Source organism: Rhea americana, unplaced genomic scaffold (genome assembly GCF_003343005.1).
Source record: "Rhea americana isolate MKP2758 unplaced genomic scaffold, rheAme1 scaffold_9, whole genome shotgun sequence".
NCBI lineage: Eukaryota > Metazoa > Chordata > Aves > Rheiformes > Rheidae > Rhea > Rhea americana.
In genome coordinates this window covers 6,718,895-6,743,566 of record NW_028187088.1, presented here as the reverse complement: position 1 = coordinate 6,743,566, position 24,672 = coordinate 6,718,895, and the positions used below count along the sequence as shown (strand labels likewise).

The 24,672-nt window shown below is 36.9% G+C and overlaps 1 protein-coding gene across 2 annotated transcripts in view; it reads left to right on the top strand.

Moving 5' to 3' along the window:
- Positions 1-24,672, top strand: part of ERC1 (ELKS/RAB6-interacting/CAST family member 1) — a 292,972-nt gene that overhangs the window by 243,752 nt on the left and 24,548 nt on the right. For both annotated transcript variants that reach the window (XM_085324014.1, XM_085324013.1), the window contains one exon: positions 13,609-13,710. In XM_085324014.1, coding sequence (XP_085180140.1) covers positions 13,609-13,710 — 102 coding nt within the window. The remainder of the gene's footprint in view (positions 1-13,608; positions 13,711-24,672) is intronic.

The following is a 24,672-nucleotide window of genomic DNA, read 5'->3' as shown; positions in this document are numbered from 1 at the left end:
TCTGTAAGATGGCATATATTGCATATTCTGKTTTTTTATTTTTGATGGAATAACATTGTAAATCAATGATTCTTCTGTTTGAGAAAGGAAAAACACATGACTGYGATAGGGAATTAATCCAGAGGATTCTCCACTCTTTAAGAATTGATTATGATGTTCTGAATGAACTTCATTTTCAGTTAACAGTGACCTCTTATTTGATCTCAGGTATTTTCAGCTTCTGCCCTGAAATATTTCTCAGCCTATAGGTTCTTCCTCATTCACTGTATTTAGCTCCTTCCAATTTAGAGAATAATTCCTCTTTTTGAATCAATGCAATAAAGTCTGATCCAATACACCACACTGCAGGCTAGTGAATAAATGATAATGCAGGGGAGAAAAAATGTCATATTGCAGTTGAAAAACTGAGATATAAGCTGGAAATTAGGGCTAGTTTCTTGATAGTAAATCTTTATTGCTTTACATGTGGAATTGTGGGAATTGACAGGATCGTGTATCAGATTTATCCAAAGGAGTCATAGGTTTATGAAATTAAATGCCAATTACTTATGTTTACCGAAAATAGAYTGCTGCTCATGGCTCCAGCCTCCTCCCAGTTCTGTTGAATTCATGGTATTATGTTCTAAAGAATCCTAGTCTTTAAAAATTAGTTAATTATTATTCATGATCTGAATAAAGTTGGGTAATTTCCTCTTTAATAAGTAAATTCTGTTCTCTCCACCCTGTTCTTCTAAGAGGCAAAAATGTGCAGGGCTAGAGAAAAGATGTGTATTTTTTCCCTAGAGGTAATGTTTTTGACACTTGACACTTGCAAATGTGTGTACGGAGAGGATGGAGATTTTTCTGCTCATTTCTAAGTCAGGAAGCTGTGACGACTCTGTTAACAGCTGCCAACTCTGAAAGATAAGGATGTGAAAGTTGATACTGGTGGTGATTTTGCTTCTAGTCCATCCTTCGAATGGACCTCTGTAGACAGTGCTGTCAAATGCAAGGCAGTGATTTTGACAGATCATCTTCACAGCAGTTGTGTTCTGCTGTCCCGGAGTGGACCTTTACTGAATACAAAATAAAGGAATGGTTTCTCTCTGCCTTAAATGTGGCACCAGAGGTTTGAGTTTTTTCAATAAGAAGAAAGGGCTTTATGTATTAGTCCAAGATTGTGCTTAAGGACAAAACAGGTCTCAAACTCAGTTATCAAAAGATTGCTGTCTAATTTTACTTGGCATGATCAAACGTTTAGCATATGGACAAAAGATCAGTGATGAGGTCAAGCATACTCAGTTCCAAGGATGAATAAAATGACCTGTGCATTAACATCTTGCACAATTTTAAACTGCTGATAGCATGGCTGAATATTAATATCTCAACTTCTGTAAAGGTTTTGTCTCCAAATGTGTATTAAACTGCAATCACAGTACTTGTGTGAGAGGAAGAAACGGTCTTTTGTCTTGAATACAGCCCGGTTAAGGGATAGCCATTTTGTTAGGGTTATTGTTCTCTCTGTCGGACCTCAACTTTACAATAATAGAACTTAGTCTTTTGTTCTCTTTCTTTCTGTTTACCACCAATTCCTGTCTTCCTAGTGTGAATACAAATATTTCCTGTAATTGTGTAAACAAAAAGTAAATGGAACTCTCACAGCTGAGCCTGGCCAAGTTCTTCCCAAGATCTAAATAGCCTAGGTATCTCTTGTTTTTACAGTGGGATTTTTATTTGCATTGGGAACTTAAATTTTTAAACACTCAATTTCACCATTGTACCCCACTTAATCTTTTTAACAGTTTAAAAAACAAATCTTTATGCGTTTTTTTTTTAGCCTGAAACTTAACTATAATTTCTGACACCAAGCCAGGGTACCCTCCATCTCCAAAATACTAATAGATAAAACTTTGGCTTTGCCTCCCTTATTTGAACTAGCATGCCARACTTCTGCCAACTGCTGACTTAATGGTGTTGAAAAAATAATGGAAACGATATAATGATCCTTAAGAAAACATACATATATAAGTTGTTTAAAACTTGGAAGACTGCAGAGGTTTATTTGCTCTGTGGAAGTAGTAAGTACTGTACCTTCTTGTTCTGGGTTGTTTTGTTTTTTGTTTTCTGGGATTTCTTCTTTTTTCTTTGTTTCTTTTTTTTTAGGAGAACTATATTAATTTATACACACAAATTTCTGTTTTGCACACCTTACAGGTCTGTTCCATCTCTCACTAAGAGAGAGGTAAGTCTGAAGTGGGTTCTACTTGACTGGGAAAAAGAAGGATCCAGACTGAGATGTGGAGAAATATAGGATAAGACTAATTCTTTACTGTCTATCTCTCCTTTTCATCAATACTAGATGATCAAAAGATTTCTCGATTCATTTTCCTCTATTACCAAAATAAGCCAGTCCTACATTGTGAGTCAGCAGTCTTTTTATGGTACAAAAAGGACTTTAAAAATATAAAGGCTTCCTGGTTTCCTCCTAGGTCTTCTAATTGCAAATAAATCAGTTTAGGTCGCCCCTTGTCCTTTTGTTCATTCATCTCTACTACTTCCTTGGCTTTGTCAGGGCTGTTTAATATGTGACATCACCTGTCTAAGTTTATTGACATTGCACTGATAAGATATTTAAGGATAAAACAGAAGAGGTATGACCATTCAGTTTTTCATCTTGCCCACCCCATACCTTTTTTTGTTGGCAGTTCTGTAAGAGAGATGGAAAATATTTTTTAAAGATTTTACAGTGCTCTTTTTGGTGCCCAGTGGCACCATAGCTGATATAAAATAGCATAATTTAATATAATTTACAGTAAAACAACAAATTACCGATAGGGAAGGTAATGCCAGAGATGCTGCYTGAAATGCAGACACCCAGGAGAAATTCATCTGAACAAACGGGCATATCTCTATCCATTGTATGCCATGAATTTTATAGAAAGGAAGAGAACTTCCTTCCTTGGTAAGAATAATTTTGAAGTAAGTACAGTAAAAAAACTGAATATTTCTCTAGTCTTTCCAGTTAGTACTATTATCTAAGCTCTGATGCAGATTTAATAAGAAAAATAGACCTCTGCAGAAAAAAAATGTTGGTTTATTGTGATTTCCTTTGCTTGTGTACAGCATGCAAGAACAGAGCAGATGGACAGGACTCATCTGTCCAACTCTGTGTATCGCACATGTGCTGCTGTGTGCCTGGGCAGGAATTCTGCCTCTCTGGACCAAACACAGGGACAGTGTAGATGGACAGGCATCCTGAGTCTGCAGACCACACGCACAGATGGTGTGGACAGACAGGAATGTGATGTCTGTGTCTGTGCATGAAACTCATGAGGCAGTGCCATTCTGCTTGGATATTAACTCTAATAATTGGCTGTAAAAAGTAAATTCTTAACATTAACTTAGTTTAGGGTAGCAAAGCTCCATTGGTTGGCCACAGAAACGCCCTTTGTTTTCTTCCTTCCACCAAGGAAGATTTTGGCCAAATTGAAAGATGAAATTGAAATGGAAAAAGAATAGGATTGCTCTTCTATCTTTTTTTACACATGTTCTTCTATCTTTTTTACACAATAGCTTTTAAAATGAATTTCAGAACACATATAAGTARTCTTGAGGTTTTGTTTTTCTGTTTTTTTCAAATGTTGCTATCAACACTGTTTATATCGTGCAGACACAGACACATTCATGTATACACCCAGAGCCTAGGTTCTGGACAGCTACAGACAGTCTGTGTTGAGATGATACTGAGCAGTTCACGTCGCTTTAGAATCTAGGAATTTGTATCTGTACATAATTACTTTTTTTTTTTTTTTTTTTTTTTTAATGCCAAGAACAGCCTGCATAGAGGGGGTTTGCTATTAAGGACTCTTTGAAGCTGCAGGCAAAGGCAGTTCAAGTGGTGAGTCATATAACAACAAAAGTATGCAAGGCTAAGAGCCATGGTGAAAACACTGCTGTGCACCTTCCATAAAAGCAAAATACCTGGACAAAGGAATACTTTTACTGTTGTTTGTTATAAAGTCATAGTCGTAAGAGGCAGAGATTTGAAATCTTTCTAATAGTATCAGCTAGTAAAGGTGTGTGTAGATATCTGTGAGCAAATGGTCTGCAACTGGTTTTTGTCAAAGCAGGTGATCATGACTAGCTTTTAAGATTTACAGTAGGCTGAAACTTGCTGTACAAACTCCTAGATGAGATTTTTGCCAATCAGTTATCATAGATATCCCTGGACTGAGAAATTTTCTGAAAGCAGACTAGGAGAAAGAATGTAACACCAAAGCAAAGTGAATGAGGCAGTTGTGTCTGACAAAYAGCTTTGTTTCTTTGAGCATAAGCTAGTGGGTTTACTTTAGAAAGGAAAGCCAAATGGAAAGAATAATGTAGGAAAGAGGGACAGGGTAAGGTAGAAGAGAGCAAGAAGAGCAGGGTGTGGAGTGAAGCTGAAGTGAAAAGGGATGGAGAAATTTCAAGTAAATAGTCATAAAAACTAGAAAGGCTTCAATCCACTGTGTCAGCTAGAAATTTTTATTTAATAAAAATGTATGCCTATGAGCATATATTGTATCTATAGGGTACAATGTAGGTAATTTAGGGCTTTTTGCTTCAGATATGTAAGCATTTTGTAAGATTAACATTGTCTCTAGTGCTTACCCTTAGTTCTTAAATTGCACAGTTTTAAACTAATCACGACATTCCTATTGTGTCGGTATGCATTTCCAACTTTAGCATAACCTTAGACATTTTCTTCCAGGAGCTTACAGTTTGTTTTGTAAAATAACATGTATYACCAACCTAAGAAAGTTGTTAGGAGTATTTTTTTTTCCCCCAAACTCTGCTTCAGCTCAGAAAACCTCTGTTTTCTTGTCTGTATTTTTCTCTCAAATGATGAAACATGTAATGAATTTTTTAGCTTGCAACCAGAGACATACCATGAGAGGAAAAAAAATGAGTAGGGAAGAAGTAGAATTAGAAATTTGCACCAATTTGAGTAATGAGGACCTTGACAAATATGTTTTTCCCCCTTTTACATGATTATAGAAATAGCATTTCCCTTTTTTTCAAATGAATTGTCCTTCTTGGCGTATATAAAAGTTGGTTAAAGAAATTGAATGAACTGTATAWATTAAACATTCACCAGACATATGAGGTGAGCATGAGAGGCTGTCTGCTGTTCAGCTGAGAAGTTGTAGCAATTTGGTCTCTTAGAATCTTAGAAAGGCATGGAGTAACATACTAGAGAACTCCACTTCTAGGGTTTGCGGCATTTAATGCAAGGATTTATTTGGGCRAGGCATTTATCCTAACATTATCCAAAGCGGAGTTTAAATGACAGCACTATCCATCTGCTTATCTGAGTTTTACCCCTTAGCAAGTATCTTTTAAGTCTGTTAACCAATTTCAATGAAATTTGTCAGAGGGAAAGAAACCTCAAAGATCTTGAATCTTATAGRAACTTACTTAACCTCCACAGCTGGGTAGAGGAGAAAATAAAAACCCAAAGTAGTGGTCCCATGCAGGAAAAGGCAAGAAGAATTGAGCAATGATGTATTTTGCTTAGCTATAGTATATGCGTATGGCTGGTCATTCAGAACATACGACCACTCTCACCCTGGTCCCAGCTGGCTCTTGCCTGGAGGCACTATGGGGAAGGAAGGCAGGAGAAAGACATTATTATAAAGGTGGAAGACCAGGCTTAGAAAACGTAGGATACAAATCTGAAGCACACAGATTTCATCAGCCAGTATAAAATGGGTAGTGGACTCCTATAGTCTTCATTGGTAGCTATGCAGTCAGTAAAAGAAATCAGTTCTTAACTGATAAAAACAGTAGTGAAGAGGACACAACAGTTGGAAAATGGAAACAGTAGCGTGATTTAACAAAAAACAGTTAATGTTAAGCTAATTTAAATGAATGATTTTTTTTTTCTTTTTACTTTCGGAACATGGATRCTACCAATGTTGTATTCTTTAGCAGGAAGTTTTATAGTAAAGCCTTTGTTTCCTGCGTTTGCATCAAATAGGGATCAGACTTGCCCTCACCAACTGTACCATTGGGCAGGCTCTTAAAACAAAGAATATTTATCTGCATACTTCAAACCTAGATTATAAAAGTTTCATTAGCTCACTGTTGGAAGGTAAATATAACTAGTTTTCTTATTTCATCCTAAGAATTAAGCAAGCAGTTTATTTTGCTCGCTGTTGCTGTCTTCAGATCAATTTCAATAAATAAATTTTATGGCTTGGTTTCGTGCAAAGGATCCAGGATTCTTTCAGGATGTTGTCATAGGATACCATTTGTTCTTTGATCTTGCATAGGCCACCCAGTCAGTATAAATCAGTGATACAATACTAAATCTTTTTAGACTTCAGCCCTTGTTCAGATATCTTCTAGACACAGGAGAACACACCTTAACTATCTTTCTGCCTAGGACCCATACAAGTTGTGGAAAGGTGCCAAGGAACWAACGTATTTGTTTTTCCCCTGAGTAGTTAGTTAGTCATGAGAGAAGAAGGAAATCTTTTTTTTCAATTAATTACATTAAAGCACAATTTTTACTCTTGTAGGTCTTTGACTGGACAGATTCCAGGTCTTATGAAAGAAATGAGGGAAAGGCAGTTCTATTGCCACCATTCTGTTAAACACAGCTTGACTCTAAAGTGAGTAGAAGAGAACGAAAAGAGCATACAGTATAGTGTTCATACAGATATACCACAAGAAGGAATCCCAAACACATGATCTGACTTGGGTTGTCTTTTGTACCACTGCTTTTCTCTATATAGGATGYAGAACAATGGATTTCATTAAATTTGTCAGTAGGCAATCCTGTAGTTAGTTAGTTGTTCATCTCCTAAGGAAGTAATAACGCTCCAAGAGACACATTCCTGTACAGGGAAGACTTCAGTTCAAAATTTGCTTTTTTTAAAAATCTATCCACATGTGTCTACATGTGTGAGGCTTCAAGACAACTCTATATCTAAATGATCTGCTTCCTTTAGTTTAATTTAAAGGTTTTTGAATGTRCACTCTCCAGAGTGAAGTTTCTCTGTAATTGTCACACGTGGGGAGGTGAACAGAAAAAATGAAAGAATGAAGTACAAAATTAACTGGGTTGATAAATTCTTTCATTTTATAATATAACATTGTTGTAACATTGCYAGTAGTTGGTGCAGAAGCCTATATCTCAGGTAGAATCTATGTTAAATCTTGCCGGTTTTGAAAATCCTAGCAGCTGCATGCTGCACATACTCTTTGGGATTACAAAAACACAGAATCCAGAATGTACAATGTCTGTAGTTAATGAGAAGATTTTGCATTTGTTATCAGCTGAACACCATGTTCATTTGCTGTGAATAGAAGAATCTTTCATTTGCTAATGTTAAGCATCGCTAAAAGGAGGACAAAACCTTACTAATGATTGCAGAATCATGGAAAGATTGAGRTTGGAAAGGCCCTTTGGAGATCGTCTAGTCCAACCCCCCTGCTCAAGCAGGGTCACCTGGAGCAGGCTGCCCAGGATGTTGTCCAGACAGCTTTGGAATATCTCCATATTCCAGTCCCAGTGCCACCGTGATATGTCTTTAAAACCTTATAAACTAAAGCGACAACTCAGCATGTAACGTTTGTAACATGTAACATTACAAATTTTAAAAATGTCTCGTGGATCATTAAGTACCATGAATTTGAAGGATGCATAGTTCCAAATAGTTTATACAATCTTTTGGACATCTGTGTTCACAGTAAGTATATTATATATTCAGGGTAGTTATGGAGGTAGTTATCATATTCTAATAACAGGTGAGGCTTATTCTCTCCCTGTTTCTGACAGCAAGATGTCAGTAGGTCAATGGATGTGTATTTAGAGAGCATATGGCTTGCTGCATATTTTCAGAAAATAAAACAAGGACTAGCTGAAAGTCTTTACAAGAATGTAATTTTCAAAGATAATGAATTCTGCTCAGGACTTGGAGGAAAAAAAATTGCTTCAGTTTCTCCCTTAATTTTTACATTTTTAATGGGCAAAACTTTTCTAGAATGTTGCATTTGCATGTTTTCAGTGAAACATGTAATGCTTTGACTGGGAGAAATGGGATAACTTTTTTTAACTCACTGATACACTGTTTCCACCACATATCCCTTTGTCACCAGTACAGTCATTCTATTAATGTTTACTTAATGTGGGCTTTTTTAAACTCCACATTAAAGGATTAATAAAGTTTGTTTAGACTAGTTAGCAAAGCCAGAAATTACACAACTCAAATATTTTACAAAAAAATGAGAAAGTAGCCTCTGATGTCATGGTTTCCACTGTGTTCCATGGTGGAGAAACAGATTTGATGAGAACTGGTTGAGTAAGCTACACTAATGTCAGTATGAACCAGGCTAGATTAATGAAGTGAATGCATAGCTCATTAGCTAGTATCTGCTTTTTATTAGAGATCTTATCTAGCAACACAGAAATGTGTTATACCTACAAATGAAATTTGGTTTCAAAAACTTGCCAGGGTATTGGTGGTAACACTAGCTATCTTGAAGAAATGCTTGAGAAAGTTATGCATTCTCATTATAACATCTAACTTAGTGCAAGCTTTCAAATAAAACTATTCTCTAAAATATATTGTAAACAATGTATATGCAGTTAAATCTGTGGTTTTCAGATTTATATGTGGAATACYATATAAAGGGCTTGTTAGTCCTGGGCAGGACTGCTATAGACCGTTTTACTAGCTATGTTCCACCATATGTCTCTTACTTTCTCTCTACGCTCCATGGATCAGCTTCAGTTCATTTTTTTCTCATCTAATAATTCAACTTTGATAAAATCTAGAATTTGGTCTTTAGGGTGTGAGTGCACAAACAAGCTACCACTGTAGCCTGCAGTGAACATAAGACAACTTACTGTTAGGTACCTCCAGGTGAGACTACACTTTGAAGTAATACATCCATGAAGTAGGATTTTAGTGATTCTCAAATGAAATTCTCCATGGCTACAGTTTTGGCAGCTAAAATGTTATTCAAGTGCTGTTTGGAATGAAATCTTTCAGGTGCTCCACTCCGTGGCAATTTCCTTGTTTACCCAGACATCTAAAGAATACAAAATACAAGCAGAAGTAAACTGTACAATAACTAGAAAAAGTATGGAGAAAATATAGTTACAGTAAATGTGAAATCCCTGCAGGCATACAAAACAGCAAAAGAGAAGGGAGCATGTCTAATAGAAGTGATGGTGCTGAGAACTCATAAACTACATTTATTCTTAAAACAAGTTTATCTCATATTATCCCCTGGTGCCTTTTCTTTCAAAATAACCACCTGTTGCAGCAAGGGAAACAGAGGCTAGTGCTAAATAGTGACAAAAAGCAGGAAGGGAATTAGGGGAAYGTGTAGAGAGGTGAGAGCGAGATTGCAGAAGATTTTTTAAAAAAACAGAGAGGGAGAGTGAAAAAAAGAGGTAAGATCTATTCAGTGTACTGGCACAATCATACAAGTGGAGGAAACTTTTTTTTTTCTTTTTTTTAGATACAATACACATTCAGATGTTGTGCTTTAGATCTGTGGTTCACTCTGTTCTGCAGATGGCTTGTGGCAAACTATCCCCAGTCATTCCTGGCTTTCAGTAAGAAGCTTGAAAAGGATGTGCAATGGTTCTTCYCTGATTTTGAGGGTTGATGCTAGTCTAAAAGGCTTAAGGACTGTTCCTCAGTGTAGTGGTTATTGGGAGACTAAAGTTTCAAAGGCTTGAAATGCTCCCAAGTGAATGACAATATTATACTTGGCAATCTCTATTTAAAATGTGGAGGTAGGTGACTTTATTTAACTTTGTTACGTAAAGATGTATCTTATTGCTTTCTGGATTTTTAGTGATTGGAGGGCAAGAAACAAATTTAGGACGTTTGTTCTGTCCAAGGAGAGGGGAAAAAAACTCCAGGAGAAAAAAAATACTCTGGGAAAATCCAGAAACCTACAGAGTTATGGAGTTCTGTCCCCTTTTTTTCCATCTGGCGTTTTATCGGTACATGCATAAAGAAGGTCCCGGTCACGGCGGATCTGATATCCAGTTGTTATCATCAGCGGTTTCGATGACAAGCTCTGTAGGTTTTAGACAGGGGTGCTGCTTGCGCAGCCCGTTGGTCTGCGTTGCTCATTTCTTTTCGCACGGAAGGCAGYGGTCAAACCACTGTGGTGTTCGGAGTTTTCACAGCGATGGAGAAATGTTTGCCCTAGGATCCGTGCCATAACCTCATCAGGTGGGAGCAGATTGTATAACAGCACAACGACAAAGCAGTTTAGGACTGCAGGATGTTGGAGTGGTTCCCTGCAGTAAAGTAAACTGTTTGTTTTTAAATCATTCCAACAGCCATATGGCAGCATTCTAGAAATTTCCATCCTTTCAAAAAAAAAAATTTTTTTTAGAAGGGGAACAGTAGGAGAAACACTGAGTTCTTATATTTCCAGTTGTCTTGAAAGTCTCCCAACTAGAAATTGCTCAGTTAGCATTCGAGTCTAAAGAAGCAGCTTTTTACTTCCATATTTGATAGGAGGAGGATTAGAAAAATATTCTTTGTTCTGCAACAGTGCTTGGAACTTTAATGCTGGAAAATAATTTTTAGTGGTATCTATCAGTAAGTAAGCCTCTTTGCTTTCCCCTCTTGATTTTTGCCTAATTCCAACGATCTATGTGTAGTAGTTCCTGTTGCAAAATCACAATGACGTTTTCCTGCAGGACTTATACATGGCAAACATGCACTCTTAGATTACCAGCAGAAGCAGTGGGAAGGTCAGGCTGGGTTGAAGGGGAGCACAGAAAAGGACCTTCTAGGTGAACTGGTCCTGGGTGTTTGTCGTCGCTGGGATGTTGCAGGGATCCATTTGGATTAGATTTTTCAGCGGGTTGTTGTGGAGCTAAACTGTAGTTGTGCAACCAAATGGAATTTTGCAACTTAATTTCCTTTTCTTTTGGAAATGCCAGCCTTGATATTTATAAAATCATCTGAAGATGAGAAGCCAAAATAATTAGAATTACAGAATAATTTAGGTTGGATTTGGTCATCTAGTGCTGCTCTAAGGACCTGCTCTAAGTATGTGCAACTAGATCAAATTGCTCCAAATCATCTCCAGTCAGTTTTTGAGCACCTCCAAAGATCTCTGGGTACCTGTTCTAGTGTTTGATCATCCTCATTGTAATAAGATTTTTCCTCATATCTGCTTGGAATTTTCTGTGTTCCAACTTATTCTCGTTGCCTCTTGCCCTATCACCGTGTACCTCCAAGAAGCATGTGKCTCCATATTCTGTTTCCTCCTTTAACATAATTAAAGATGCCTTTTCTTCTTCGGGCTAAACCAGCTCAGTTCTCTCAGCCTCATATGTCCTGCTAAGTATTAATAGCAGGATAATCTACCTGAAGTTCAATAACTGATGTATGCAATCTCTTCAATTCCACTTTAGAAGGTTCTGTGAGAGATACTGTGCTTCAAGGCTTTAGGTCCGTATATTCTTCTGTTCCTGTAATGGTGCTAAGATAGTTTTTTTCACATGCAATATCATAAAATGTGTTGCCCTTCTCTGGGAAGAACTTTACRGAGCTAGTTTTTCTCTTAGAAAAGTCAATGCACTATAGTAACGCTGTACTAGCCTGATGTTTTTTCTACTTTTTAATAGATTCTTTCACACATGCTTTGGAAGTCATGTAGCAAGCTGTTTATTATGAGGAACAAAAATTTCCAAAGAAATGTAAAATAATTTGGAAGTTCTAGATCTCATTGCAAAGAAGTTATTAAAGAAAACAGTCTTAAATATAATAAAATAATAAACATTGAGAAGGCGTCTTGAGAATAAACTGGTTATCCAAGTATTAATATTGTGTGTTTCAATCAGTGACTTATCAATGATAAGAGTCAGACTTGGAATTCAAAACTTATCTGCAAAACTGAGCAAACAATATAAAGATTTTGTATGGTTACATTGCTTTCCTCAAGCACAGTTTTAATATTAACTTTTTTTAAATTAATCCAAAATAAAATCAAATCCAGATTCAAACCCTGGACCTTTTTGATAATGGCCTGAATACAGTCAAATAGAATCTGCATTCTCTAGCCTCGAGGCACTCATTAGAATTATAGTTTTCAGTAAGAAACCATTAAATTATGAAGGGAATGAAACAATAACTGGCGTTTTTACAGAAAGTTTTGAACTTTCATTAAGTTATTTAATTTTAGTGAATCTTTGGTGATTTAATGTGTCTAGCTCTAGCTAATTTACTACGTATCGTATCTAATATAAGTCTGTCTACGCTTTTATTTTTTATAATACAAGGATTTCACAAAGCTCAAGATGGGGCTTTGTCTGCCTTACAAGGAGCGAGGAGAAATGCCACCTTTCCCTTGTGAGTCTGCTCCAGGTGGGAGTGCCCAGTGACAGTGGCACCCAGATACGGCCAGGGAAGCAGCTAACACGTGCACAGGGACAGACATTCACTTTGCCAGATTTTGGACCCTCTACACTGCTGCTGCTGCTATTATTATTATTATTTATTGTACTGTTACTGCTGTCTGAATGTGCCTTGTCAGCCCTGCTGCATAGGGRTAGCATTTGGTCTAGGTACACTTGTTCCCTTGTGTGTGTGTGTGTATTTGTAAGCACATGGGGACCTCATTTTAGGGTAGTATATTTTAACACGGCTTTATGTCAGTAACTCTTTCCTTTGCAGTCACAATTATGTGGTATAATTTAATAGTTAATGAAATTGTTTAGCTTAAATTGTAATGTTCAGGTAGTATTCTGTTCATTGATACCTTGCATAACCAGAAGGTTCCCTTGAGTTTACATTTGTATTTTAAACTTACTAAAAATTCACTTTGAACATATCTGGTAGTCAAGAATTCCACATGTATTTTATATTTTGTATTTCTAAAAAATTATATATCCTTGGAATGTGGTTATTTCCTAAGAAGTTGAAGAAAAGTTGAGAACAAGTTAAGAAACCTACTTCCTGTTTTGATAATTCTCGATTTGATTGTGTACAGTTTGTAATTTTACAYGTATCAATTACATCGCTGTATTATTCTCTTTTTAATCTCCTTACATGAAGGCTTTTCTATTATTTAGATTTTTCTTACCGATCTGAGGATTTTTTTCCTGCTCCATCCTATATCCATTGAAAACTGATTTGAATAGTTATACTGAATGGACTTTTCTTACGTAATAAGTCATATTCAACATTTTTAGTACTATCAGGCTTTTTAACTTTTTTTCCATCATTTGTTTTATTTTCAACTAACTCTGCACATATAATAGATGTCTTCAGTGAATTGTTTTACAGACTGATGCTTGAACCTTAATCCTAAGATTCTTTTTAAAGAATTGAGTTTCTTTGTACACACATGACAGGACAAGGCTTAGTAGGTACAATTCAGATGAGTCAGTTAATTGCAAAACTAACTTAGACTCGGAGTGAAGTGGTTTGTAGGTGTCTACCAGTTTTTGCTAATTCTCTGTAGTAACATGTACTAACATTTTGTGTATTTTTTCCATATATAGATTTTGGATATATGGGATAACATAAATATCCTATTCCCCTTAGTCCCTATGGTTATATTAGAAGGTAGACTGAGATTCTTCTTTTTCTTGAATAGACTCAAAACCGCATGAAGCTGATGGCTGACAACTATGAGGATGATCACCTCAAATCCTCATCCCATTCCAACCAAACCAACCATAAGCCCTCCCCAGACCAGGTAATGTATCTCTCRTTTTCTCTTTTAAACTAATTTTTACTATGGGGTCTGATTATTTTGAGTTGTATGTAATTTTCCCTGACATGCTTGCAGTACCTTGGAACAAAAATAACGTTCTGCGCTGGAGTTATAAAACAGAAATTGATGCTGCTGTTGTATTGGCTTCCCTGAAAACTCCTGAAACATGAACAAGCCGTTCCCAGTCCAGGCTGTTATTAAGTGGGTGGAGATGATGGAGCAGACAATGAAAGGGAAGAAAGAAATGTTACTGTCTTAAAATGCAGAATTGGACTCTTYTCTGGCATATTTGGATTTTAGAAACTCAAGTTTACTGCTTGAGTATGCAGACCATCCAGGACTGTTTCTTGTCTTGAGAAGCAGGAAATCATGCTCAGGATCAGCTTTCTGATCTATGGATTGCATGTGAGCAGTTCCTTCATTTCCCAGGAGGGAGTCCTGGCCTCTGTGCTAGATGAGCACAGACTGCTCCCTCTCGAACTCAATGGGCCATGAACCAAAGGAAAATCAATTTACCATCTCCAAAGTAGTGTACAGCCTCCTGTGTCGTTTACAGCTGTGTAAGCGCAGCCGTGTGTTTGATAGCTATCAGAGAGATTACCTATCCCTTGGGTAGCACAGAAAATGCCAACATAAATCCATATACCGTGTTGTACTCTCTTCCAGTGCAGTTTAATTAAAATATTAGCAATCATTAATCACTGTCTTGACCAAGTGAAGGAGTGTTTGTCACTCCTCTTTGCCCCCTGGCTGATCTAGAACTTGTTGAGGTCTGAAGAAAGCATCTCACTCTAGACCTTTAAGCACCAGCTCAGTGAAATACAGAAACTATGAGAAAGGTATGAGAGGAAAATGGCAAAGAAACATGTATCTACCTTCCAAAAATAGGTATTTAAAAATCTCTTTTCTTGTCTGTATCAGAAAACAATATGGAGTATAAAAAGAGGAATGATAAGAAAATTTTTCATTTTCAAGTCACCTTTCCTTTACATCTTGCTTTAATATGCTCCTCTAGATTATAAGTAAAGATCTATAAATTGAATGACTTGAATTTTCTGGAATATTTTTGGAAAGTGTTGGCCATACCTTCTTTGGGAGGGCAGAATTGTTAATACTGCAGATTAAATTGATTTCCTAATCCTAATTTGGAGGAATTTGTAGCGTATCTATTGCTTATACATGGCAAGTCTGTAGTGAGCTCAAGTCATTTTCCTAACATACCTGTAGTACGTGCCTAGAAGCGAATACAGGTAGCGTTCACAGACGTAATGAGAAGATAAAAATTAAATGCTTGAGGAAGTTATTACAGGGAYGTCGTGGGGAGCGGAGTGGGGGGTCTAATTGCACTTGCCCTGTGCATAGAGACATCTTAAAAGCTAACAAAGCTTCCAAGAGAGCAAAGCAAGCCGTGCCCCCAGGTGGCTCCAAATATTGCTCCCGGATTTAAAAGAACGCTTGTTACTACTATTTGTGCTTACGTTATGTGCTTTGAATACTAACCAAGTCTTTGTTTCGTTCCCACGCTGCCCGGGGGCTTTCCTCCCCTTGCCGTCTCCGCGCCGCTAGGATGAGGAGGAGGGTATTTGGGCATAACCAGTCAGATGCTCTTAGTGCAGCCATTTTGTTCAGAACGGTGAGAATCCCCTTCTCTTACCAGCAAAAAAAAAAAAAAACCCAGTCGCTCTCGCCTCTTGCTTCCATGTGCCGTGCAAAACCCCGGCGTGCTCCTTTTSCCTTGCTCGTGTCGTCTCTGCATGCGGGTGTTCCTCGTGTATTTGTTCGTAGGCTGGAGTTTTTGGTCTCCTGCTAATGGAGCCCTTGCTTCGTGCTGCGGCGGGGAGAACTTTCCAGGGCATGTAATTGAGTTTATGCGCAAAGCAAGCTGCTAACACCTCGGAGAGAGCAGGAAATGTCTCCCATATAACTTGTCCTTCACTTCAMGGAGGAAATGTTTTCAGTGAGGGTTTTTTTCAAAGCAGTTTGCACTGCAGCCAACTCTCTGTATGTTTTCTTAATTCTGGTTAGTAATGAATTTGCTCAGAGATAATGTTCCTCCAGGAGACTATTGGTTTTAAGCATGTTGAGATGTGCCACTGGGATTGCTGCCACATAAGCTGACCTAAATAGTCACAGATATTTATCTGCTCAGAATAGATGATTCTTGATAATGACTAGGAATATAATTTTATATAAACTTTGAAGGCAGAAAAGAACATCTCCTTAACCTGCCTCTCTTCCCATCTCCATCATTCTCTGAAAAAAAGGACAAAAATTCCTACCTATTTGTCATTTAAACTCAATTTGTTTCTTTATATCTGTCCCCATAATTCATTTTTTCTGCTATCAAATTGTCTCCACAACAATCCCTATATCCAGAAGAGAAGGCAATGCCCAAGAAAAAGTCTTGTTCTCACTCTTGTTCTCTAGTGAAAAAGATAATGCCCTTTACTGACCAGGTTACAGAGAACAAATATGAATTATAAGGCTAAAATACGTAAGATTCATTTTTGTGTCATAGAAGTGGTTGAAAAGGAAATTGCATTTGTTTGAAATACTTAAAGGAAGGATTTTGAGAGATTGAGATATAATAACATTTTAAAATTTATATAAAACGTTTTCACTTATCCATGTAACAAAAAACATTTCACGTGAGYTTTTTTATAGAATTTGAATTTTTATTTTCATTATTTGAAATATTTTTTCTGAAAACTTTCATGGAATTTTGGACCCTTGCATTTCTGAAAATCATTATTTTATATGAGTTTTTTTAAAAAAAAAAATAAGGTACACTCTTATTTCTTCACACCTGCTCAGTTAACTGCAGAGTTACATATCTGGCTGACTGCTTACATCAGATCCCTCTTTTCAAGTCAACTATCTGAAAAATGTAATCCAGCTGTGGCAGCATCAAACTTGAATTTCATGCCTTGGGGTTTGAACTGGGAGAATCTCTTCTGTGGAAAAATCAATAATGTGCTTCATTAATTTACACTCACTGTTGATTTCACGTTCTTTTTTGAGTCACTGCTCTTACAAGGGTTGTGTGTTAGTATGTGATGTTAGAAGTTTTAGAGACTTACAATGCTTGTAAAGATTTTCTGAAGCATGTCAGTTAAACACGAAGGACCTGGTAAGTAAGTGACGAAAAAGAAGAGCACGCTTACTTTGAAGGTAGGAATGATTTTGATTTTTATCTAGAGCAAAAATGAAGGTTGTGTAGCAAACACTTCTCTTTTCCTCTCCCAGCTGCTGAACATTTATGAATGCAACTGTGCAAAAGTATGGTTTCTCTTCGTTTAACTATATAAAGATAGAGATGGTTCACATACCAAATAAACGCAGTGTACCCTCCACTTTCTACTTGACATCTTTTCCTCAGCTTCCACTCTATGGCAGGAAAGCAAGGCAAGTGTGCTACAGTATATCCCAATCAGAGTAATGAGGCAGCCAGCCTTCTCTCCATATGTGTGTCCCATCTGAGAAACGTGTCAGCTTCAGGTCTCTCTTGCATGCAATCAACAGGGAAAAGCATAGAGTTGCAGTTATTCCTAGCAAAGCAGATGTTTCTAACACAATATTGCATGTCCTTTCTAAGAAAAAGTCCTTCTCTTCCCCTTTGTGAAAAGAGAAGATACTATAAGCCATGTAGTCCATAACCTGCAAGTGTTAAATTAAATGTACATATACAACAATGTATATATTACAGTGGTGAAGAAGAGACTAATAGAATAAGGCTTTGAGCTAACCTTGTTTTTTAATATTCCTTTAGATGTGAGGAGGTAGCCACCTCTGGTCAGAACTGAAGATAAAGTGGAGATCACTGAAATATGTAGAATAACAAACTGCATTAATTTATTTGTATGCTTTGGCATTTTCCTTTTTTTTCTCTGTTGCATTCTGGAATTGGCTCAAAGTGTTAATCTTTAATTATATCAATTCGGTACATGACCATACTATTGTATGTAGCTCCCCTGAATAAACATATGTGCACTTCCTATAGTTTCAGAGTATGGTAGTTTACATTTCAGTTCAATGTAAATACCATTTTTCATTCTGAAATATTAAAGTAGTCYTTCCTGGCCTTTTTCTCCAACTTCATTCCCTTACTGTCTGAATCTCTTATGACTTCTGTTTTTATTCCCCAGATGGAGCTCTGTGCTTCTCTATATTCAAGCATATTCATATGAGCTTTCTTATGAGGATGCTCTTTTGTATTTCTCAAAGGCTAAAATAGTCTGGCCARTAATGGCGGCTTAATTAATTATTATTCATTGTTATCAAAAATAATAGTAATTTAATGATGTAATGATATCTAATATATATATTATATGATAAAAGTGCATGTATGTATATACATGTACATATGTATTATGTCTGGGCTGTATACAGTGTAGAGGAAACAGCTTCCATCCATAAACTTCTCAAACTGCTCAATCTGTCTAGTTTTCTTAGTATGTCTGGGCTCTCTGCTATATTAGAAAATGTGGGCATGGTTCATAAATCTTCTCATATTACCTCTGTCCATAAAAATGGGAAGAAGTGGTTTTGTTGGATAGATGTAGTGAGCATAGGGTCACAGCAAACTGTTGTAAACATGAAAGACAAAGGACACAGGGAGAAAGTGAGAAAAGAGTGAAAGTGTTAAAGGCAGGAACAGAAGAGAAGCAAAATTGAAACACTGAGAACTGATTTATCCCAGGATGTAATTCCTACGTATTCTGTGCGTGTTGTTAACTGTGCATGCTGTGGTATAGCAGTCTCCTTCGCATGGTTCCTGGCTTGCAGGAGGATTTGGAATCTGGTAGATGCCCTCACCATACAAGCTTTTTGGACCTCGGTCCGTGGAAGCATTTTGTATTAATGGTTGCCAAAAATCTCTGACACGGATATGCCTCTTAAGGAGCAAAACATTTGGTTTTGCTGTGCTCGAATTCCAGGAACTAAAATCTGAAAACAAATGTTATGCTTATTAGAGAACAGTGGAATGGTCAAAGAGCTAGCATTTGTAGGAATGTACAGAAATGTTTTTTTCAAGATGATGAAAATATTGGCAAGTTCCTATTACTTACTTACTCTTACATTTGACATGATTCTTTAGTATTTGTATTTTACAAATTTTCATACAAAAACACTAAGTATAATCCATTGACTGCTGAATACACCAGCATAATTTAGCAAGTCTCCAAAGATTTCAGAGGTGATGTCTGTGGTGGAAAGAGGAGTTAAGTCACAATGGTAAAATATTTGAATAATTTTTTAAGAAGGAGGAAACGGTCATTTCCAGTAAGATTCATGGATTTCATGTCAAAAATACTATCAATAATAATTTACAGATATACACACATATACACTGTGCATCAAAGGCTATATTTTTAATGTTGTTGTAATTTGACTTTAAGTTTTCCAGTAGACAAGAGTYTTTGAAACCTAAGAACTGAAATAAAGGGAAGATCATCACTATGAAGCATGTTTCTTATCTGAGGAACTCAAATTGACTTTTCTAACTCTAGTTTTCAATCAAGAAATTAAAATATTCTGAAGGATATCTTTAGTGAAAAATTTTTTTCTGAGAACAGTCTCCTTCTAAAGAGCCACTCRTGATTATTAAAGGGTAATGGAGCTTGAATGGCATTTCTACATGCCATTTATTTGGACAGTTTGATAGAATACAAATAAAGAATGAGATAAACGGTTAAATCTCACAGAGAATTTGATACTAGTAGACTTATGCAAAAACCAGCTGAATGCTCTAGTTTGTAAACCATGTGTTTCTAACTGATTTCTGTAGAGCAATATTATCTGGCCCCTAGGAATGCCCAAAATAAACATTGACAATTTGCTTCTCGTGTGTTTGGGAGGTGGTGGTTACTTATTTCCATCTGACAACCTAAAGGAAGTACCCAACGAATTGACGCCTAGTCAGTCAGCGCGCCTGGCTGTTCAAACAGGTGGAGAGGAAAGTGGCAGAAGCAGGCGACAAGTGAACGTAGTCTGATGAGCTGTGACTACTGTGATGGCCAGGTGAGAGGGACAGCAATAACGAAATTGAGGCAGGTAGGACAGGATGTCTCAGGACTTAATTTGACCTTTGCCACAGCTGTCACACACCATGAACCTTTTTTTGATATCACTGCACAAGTAAAAGTGTCTACAGTTTGGGAAGTTTGAGAGGAATACTGTTTTTTTTTTCTACATTATTAGATGCTTGAATTAATACAGTGATTTCTTTCAGTGAAGTACATATGTTATGAATAATGAGTTCCATTTTCAAGTGATTACACAGGCATTCGTACAGTGGATAAATGTGATCTGTCTCTCAACATGAGAGACATTATATCTTTGCAGTGTATGGAGAGCTGTTTGTCCTACTGTCCCACTTCTGCTTAGGTTTTCAGCATTGTCACTTATTATGTTTTGACCTCATCAGCTTCTCTATGAATGCTTTTTAAACAAATTTATTTTCAAGATGTTCTTTTTAATTGTTAGGTCAAAAAACACCAAGCTTTCATGCCTGACTTGTATTACAATATAATTTATTGGACAGAGTACTATACCACGATTCAGAAGATAAATTCTTTCCTGGCGTTGTCTGTAACCACTCACTTGTTCTCCTTCTCTCTCTGTCTCAAATTTTCTATTTGTAAAATGAGCTGAACTTTTTGTAAAGTGTTACTGCTGCTTGGGAAAAGTGCTACAGAAGAGCTAGGTAATATTATTACACAATATTTTAAAATGGTGTTGTTACAGTGATATGATGGTGATTCTAATACCTCATTTTGAATTTGTTCCCAAAATTGTGTTAGATTTGTATTTGATTCAATTTATTAATATTTCTTATTTTTCTTTCCAAGACCTTATCCTTTCCAAAAGAAGAAAAAAAAAAACCTTCTGTTAAACATTTCAAGGAGCTGTCATTCTAACATACTGAACAAAGCTCTTTAGACTGCTGCCTCTTCTTTTTCATTGTCATCCTTTGTCGTCTGAGGGATCACTTCTTCCTCTCAAAGAATTTACAAATTAATTATTTAGTGGATATGTCTGTTATAATATGTCTATTATAGTTCTTTTTTCCTGTGTGTAAAATTACTGTGAAAGAAATGTATCTTCAGTTTGCCTTAAAGATTTGTCATATCCAAAATTTGAAAGCAGCTAGATGAAATAATTTTCTTTTTTTTTTGGGTGGGGGGGAACATCGTCACTTGGCCTGACTGAGACATAAGATGCCAGATTTGTTTTGTCAGTACTGGTGACAGTCCAGACTCCTCACTCCCACTTCCCAGATGGGCAAAACTTGTACTAAGATCCATAATGCGATGCTCTCAAATGTGATGATATAAGATAACTAAGTAATCATTACAAGGGTAGTGCTTTGAGTGCTGCTGTCCTGGTTAATCACTTGGCCGGCCTTCCCTCCCTTCTTCTGGAGCCTTGCTTATCTGGGCACCAAAATTATTTATGCAGCTGAAAGACGTCCGTGCCTTTAAGCCCAGGTATGGAGACACCGAGAGAGTGCGTGGTCTGACAATTACTGCTTTCAAGAAGTATACGGTTAGAGCAAGATGCATACAATTCAAAATCCTGACTTACTATCATACAACTATCTGTTCTTTTCAAGCCTTTTCCAGGTTTTTCTTTCTTCAGAGAATAGCCTTTTCTTCTCTGACCACAATGCCTATGAGTAATGGAAAGCCTTTCCTATGTAGTGACTTCCTTACTTTAGTGTAAGTAACAATCTCATTATAATGAAGTGACCAACTTAACTGATGCTGATATCAAACGAAATGGTATTTTGTTTACAATTAGTCTTCTACCTTTCTGATCTGGAGACAGCTCCTTTGCACCATCTCTCTTATTCTGTATCCACACCGCCATATAATCCTGTACGCAGTAAGGACTGTTGTCAGATTGCCAGCCTAGAGAAGCACACTCTCCTTAAAATGTTGCTGACTTCTGCTCCCAGTCCTTTCTGTGTCTCTAGGAACAATGCTTTTGTTAGCTTGTTTTTTAACTCTACTATTTTGCTATCTACATGACTATTTTATGTTTGAAGAATATATTCTCTGTCCAAGAATGCTTTATCTACCACCACAGAAGAGCTGATCTTGATACATAGTTAGTCTTCGTTCTGATCCCAGAATGATAAGACTGAGATTTCCAGATGGAGTTCTGTAATCTTCACTTCTGGGATGAATTAAGTGATCACAAGAGGTGTAACTGGATTGTATCACTGTCTTTCTATTATTCTTATAGATCAAAGAGGAACACAAATAGATACTTATATTCTAAAACATTCAAAACAGATGGCTGGTTTCTTTTTGTAAAGAATTCGGCTTTTCAGCAAAACAATTGCAAAAAGGCTGTCATTCATTTCTACCAAATGAGATTATTTCAGGTCTGTATCTTATTTTCTTCCTTGATTTACAGCTGAGTATCTTCTTCTTTCACTACTGGCTTGGTCTTTGTTGCAACTAGGAATTCTGTATTCAGGCATTTTCATTTGTACCTGGCTGCTTCCATGAGAGGTGTTGCTTACAGACTGTGTGATTGTGTCTGTACTATCTTCCAATTACTCTGCCATTGAGGTCTCTTGTAGCCCTCATCCACATGCCAGAATGCAATCATGCAAAGCAAGAAGTTTCTGTGAACTATTGTTCATTGAACAGTGTTGGTAGCATAAAGGAGAGTGGACTTGAGCTCTGACACTCACTGAAAAAAATAAAATCATACTGGGAATAGCTGCAGCCAGGCTGGTTGATGTCATTGCCGGTACCTTTTCATTGCAAGTTAGGAGGAGAGGAAATTATACGGGAAGTGGTAGGGAGATCAACAGTATTAGAATAGGGAAAGAATCAAGCCCAAACCTGCTTTCCAATGCATTAACTATGAAAATAAGCTTGAGAGAAATATGACTAAAATAAAAAGTGATAAGGGCACGTAGCCAATCCAGACGCTATATTTTCCTGGCTGGTAAAGTTTATAATTACTGAAAGATGCCAGAATTTATAGTTCCAGCTCATAGTAGGCTCACCGCAGGCAATCCAGCTACATCTGTTTGTTTAATGCAATACGTAGATGAGGAATATTATTTATATCCATATAAATGCATGTATTTGTTCATGGGATTTATGCATTTGAGTGTGGAGCAAACAACCTTAGAAAGAWTTCCTGAAGAAGGATGAGCCAGACRTCCCATGACTTCATGTGACTTCGCTTTGAAAGTGTCATGTCGCAGGTAGAGACCGAGAGAGACAGTCTGAGGACTCGGTGGTTGAGAGGGACGAGACAAAGATTCGTATCACCTGTGGACAGGGAGGTTATAGTTTGTCTGACTAGAAGAGCACTGATTGCGTGCTCTGGTAGAGCACTTAAGAAATACTTTCTGGTTTCCCTTAGCAATGGAACAGACAGTAGGGAGACAAAAGAATGCAGTCGCTGAGATATGTGTTCACAGGCGGATTGTCCCGGTGCACGGGATACAATTCTGCTTTCAGACACAAGCGTATGAGCCACTAGTTCTTTTTGTCCCCTGTAATAGGCAGATGTATAAAACGAAATGCAAAACAACAAGGAAGAGATGTTCTTTCTTGTTCACTGTTATTTAGAGAAGTGGTAAAAAGTTTGAATGGATTAAACAGTTAAACAGGTTGATATTCTTACTTATTCTCAAACTACTATGTTCTTGTTTAAAAAAARTGCAACATCAAATCTAATTGTTTCTGTGCAATTGAAACTTTCATTTGATTAATTATTCCTGCAAAAGTTCAATCAGGATAATACTATTTAAATCTGAAGCTTCATTGTACAATCTGCAACATTTGTTGCATCATTTTCATTTGCTAAGGGAATACCTTTTTTTTCTTACAGACATTCTAGTTCTCAGCATCTCATAAATTTGATTACCTAGTTTCACAGCTTTGTATAACTGAATTGATTATCGAAAATTTTAACTTGATAACTGTCATAACTTATGGAAATGATGTTCTCAATCGAAGGAGATTTTAACACGTGTAACAGCAGAGTAAAATTTCAGAATCTCTGTAGATCTCATCCCACTTTATCTGACCTGTTGTTTTTTCTGGAAGGAAGCTTCTGAGTTGCTGGATTCCTGAGAATTTTGAAAACAAAAAAGAACTTTAACAAATAAAAATAGCATTTGAACTTTTATGTCCTGATCTTATCTTGCCATTAAGTCACAAATTTCTCTCCTTTGGTCAGGTAGGAATGAGACGTTCCCTTAACAGTATGGACAGTTGCAGAAGAAGGGGATGAGTGGCCCCACGCGTTGTGTGCACAGTGCAATTTGACGTGTTTAGGGGTGAGGGGTCTTGCAAAYGCTCTTGCTCTTGAAAGTAAGGAATTGTGAAAATGGGTAAAATTCAGGCAGTATTAGCTGTATCAGCTCTGCCAAAGTGCCTCATTCCTCAACATTAGCATTTTCCAGTGATCCAGTCATAAGCGTCACGCAGGCCTGCCAGTGCATTTCGTCTCTGACATACGCTAGTCCCTACTATTTCATACATGGCTCCCCACAAAATTTTGCTCCATAGCCATGTAAGCAAAARTTGCTAGTGTCTGAATTTGTTTTGTTGAAAAATATTTGTGAACTGCTTTTTCAGTCCTTTAGGAATCGCACCAACCCGTTGCAATTCTTTGACTTTTACTTACATTATGGGGAAAAGCTTTAATCTGAATGGAGGGAAATAATGAAAAAACTACTCTCCCTGTTTTGTGTTTTCTCTTTTCTTTTCTTCTGGTCTAGATTTTTCCCAAGGTGAAGAGGGTGAACTCTGGAAATCATTAATCCATGGGATTTGTTCATGGTGTATAAAAATTTCAAAAAGAATTTGCTTTATAAAAATGATTTCCCAATTGATCTTGTCAGGAATGAACTCAGAAAGAAACGGCTCTGTCAAAATAGCCACAATCTCTTTCAGCTCCTCACGC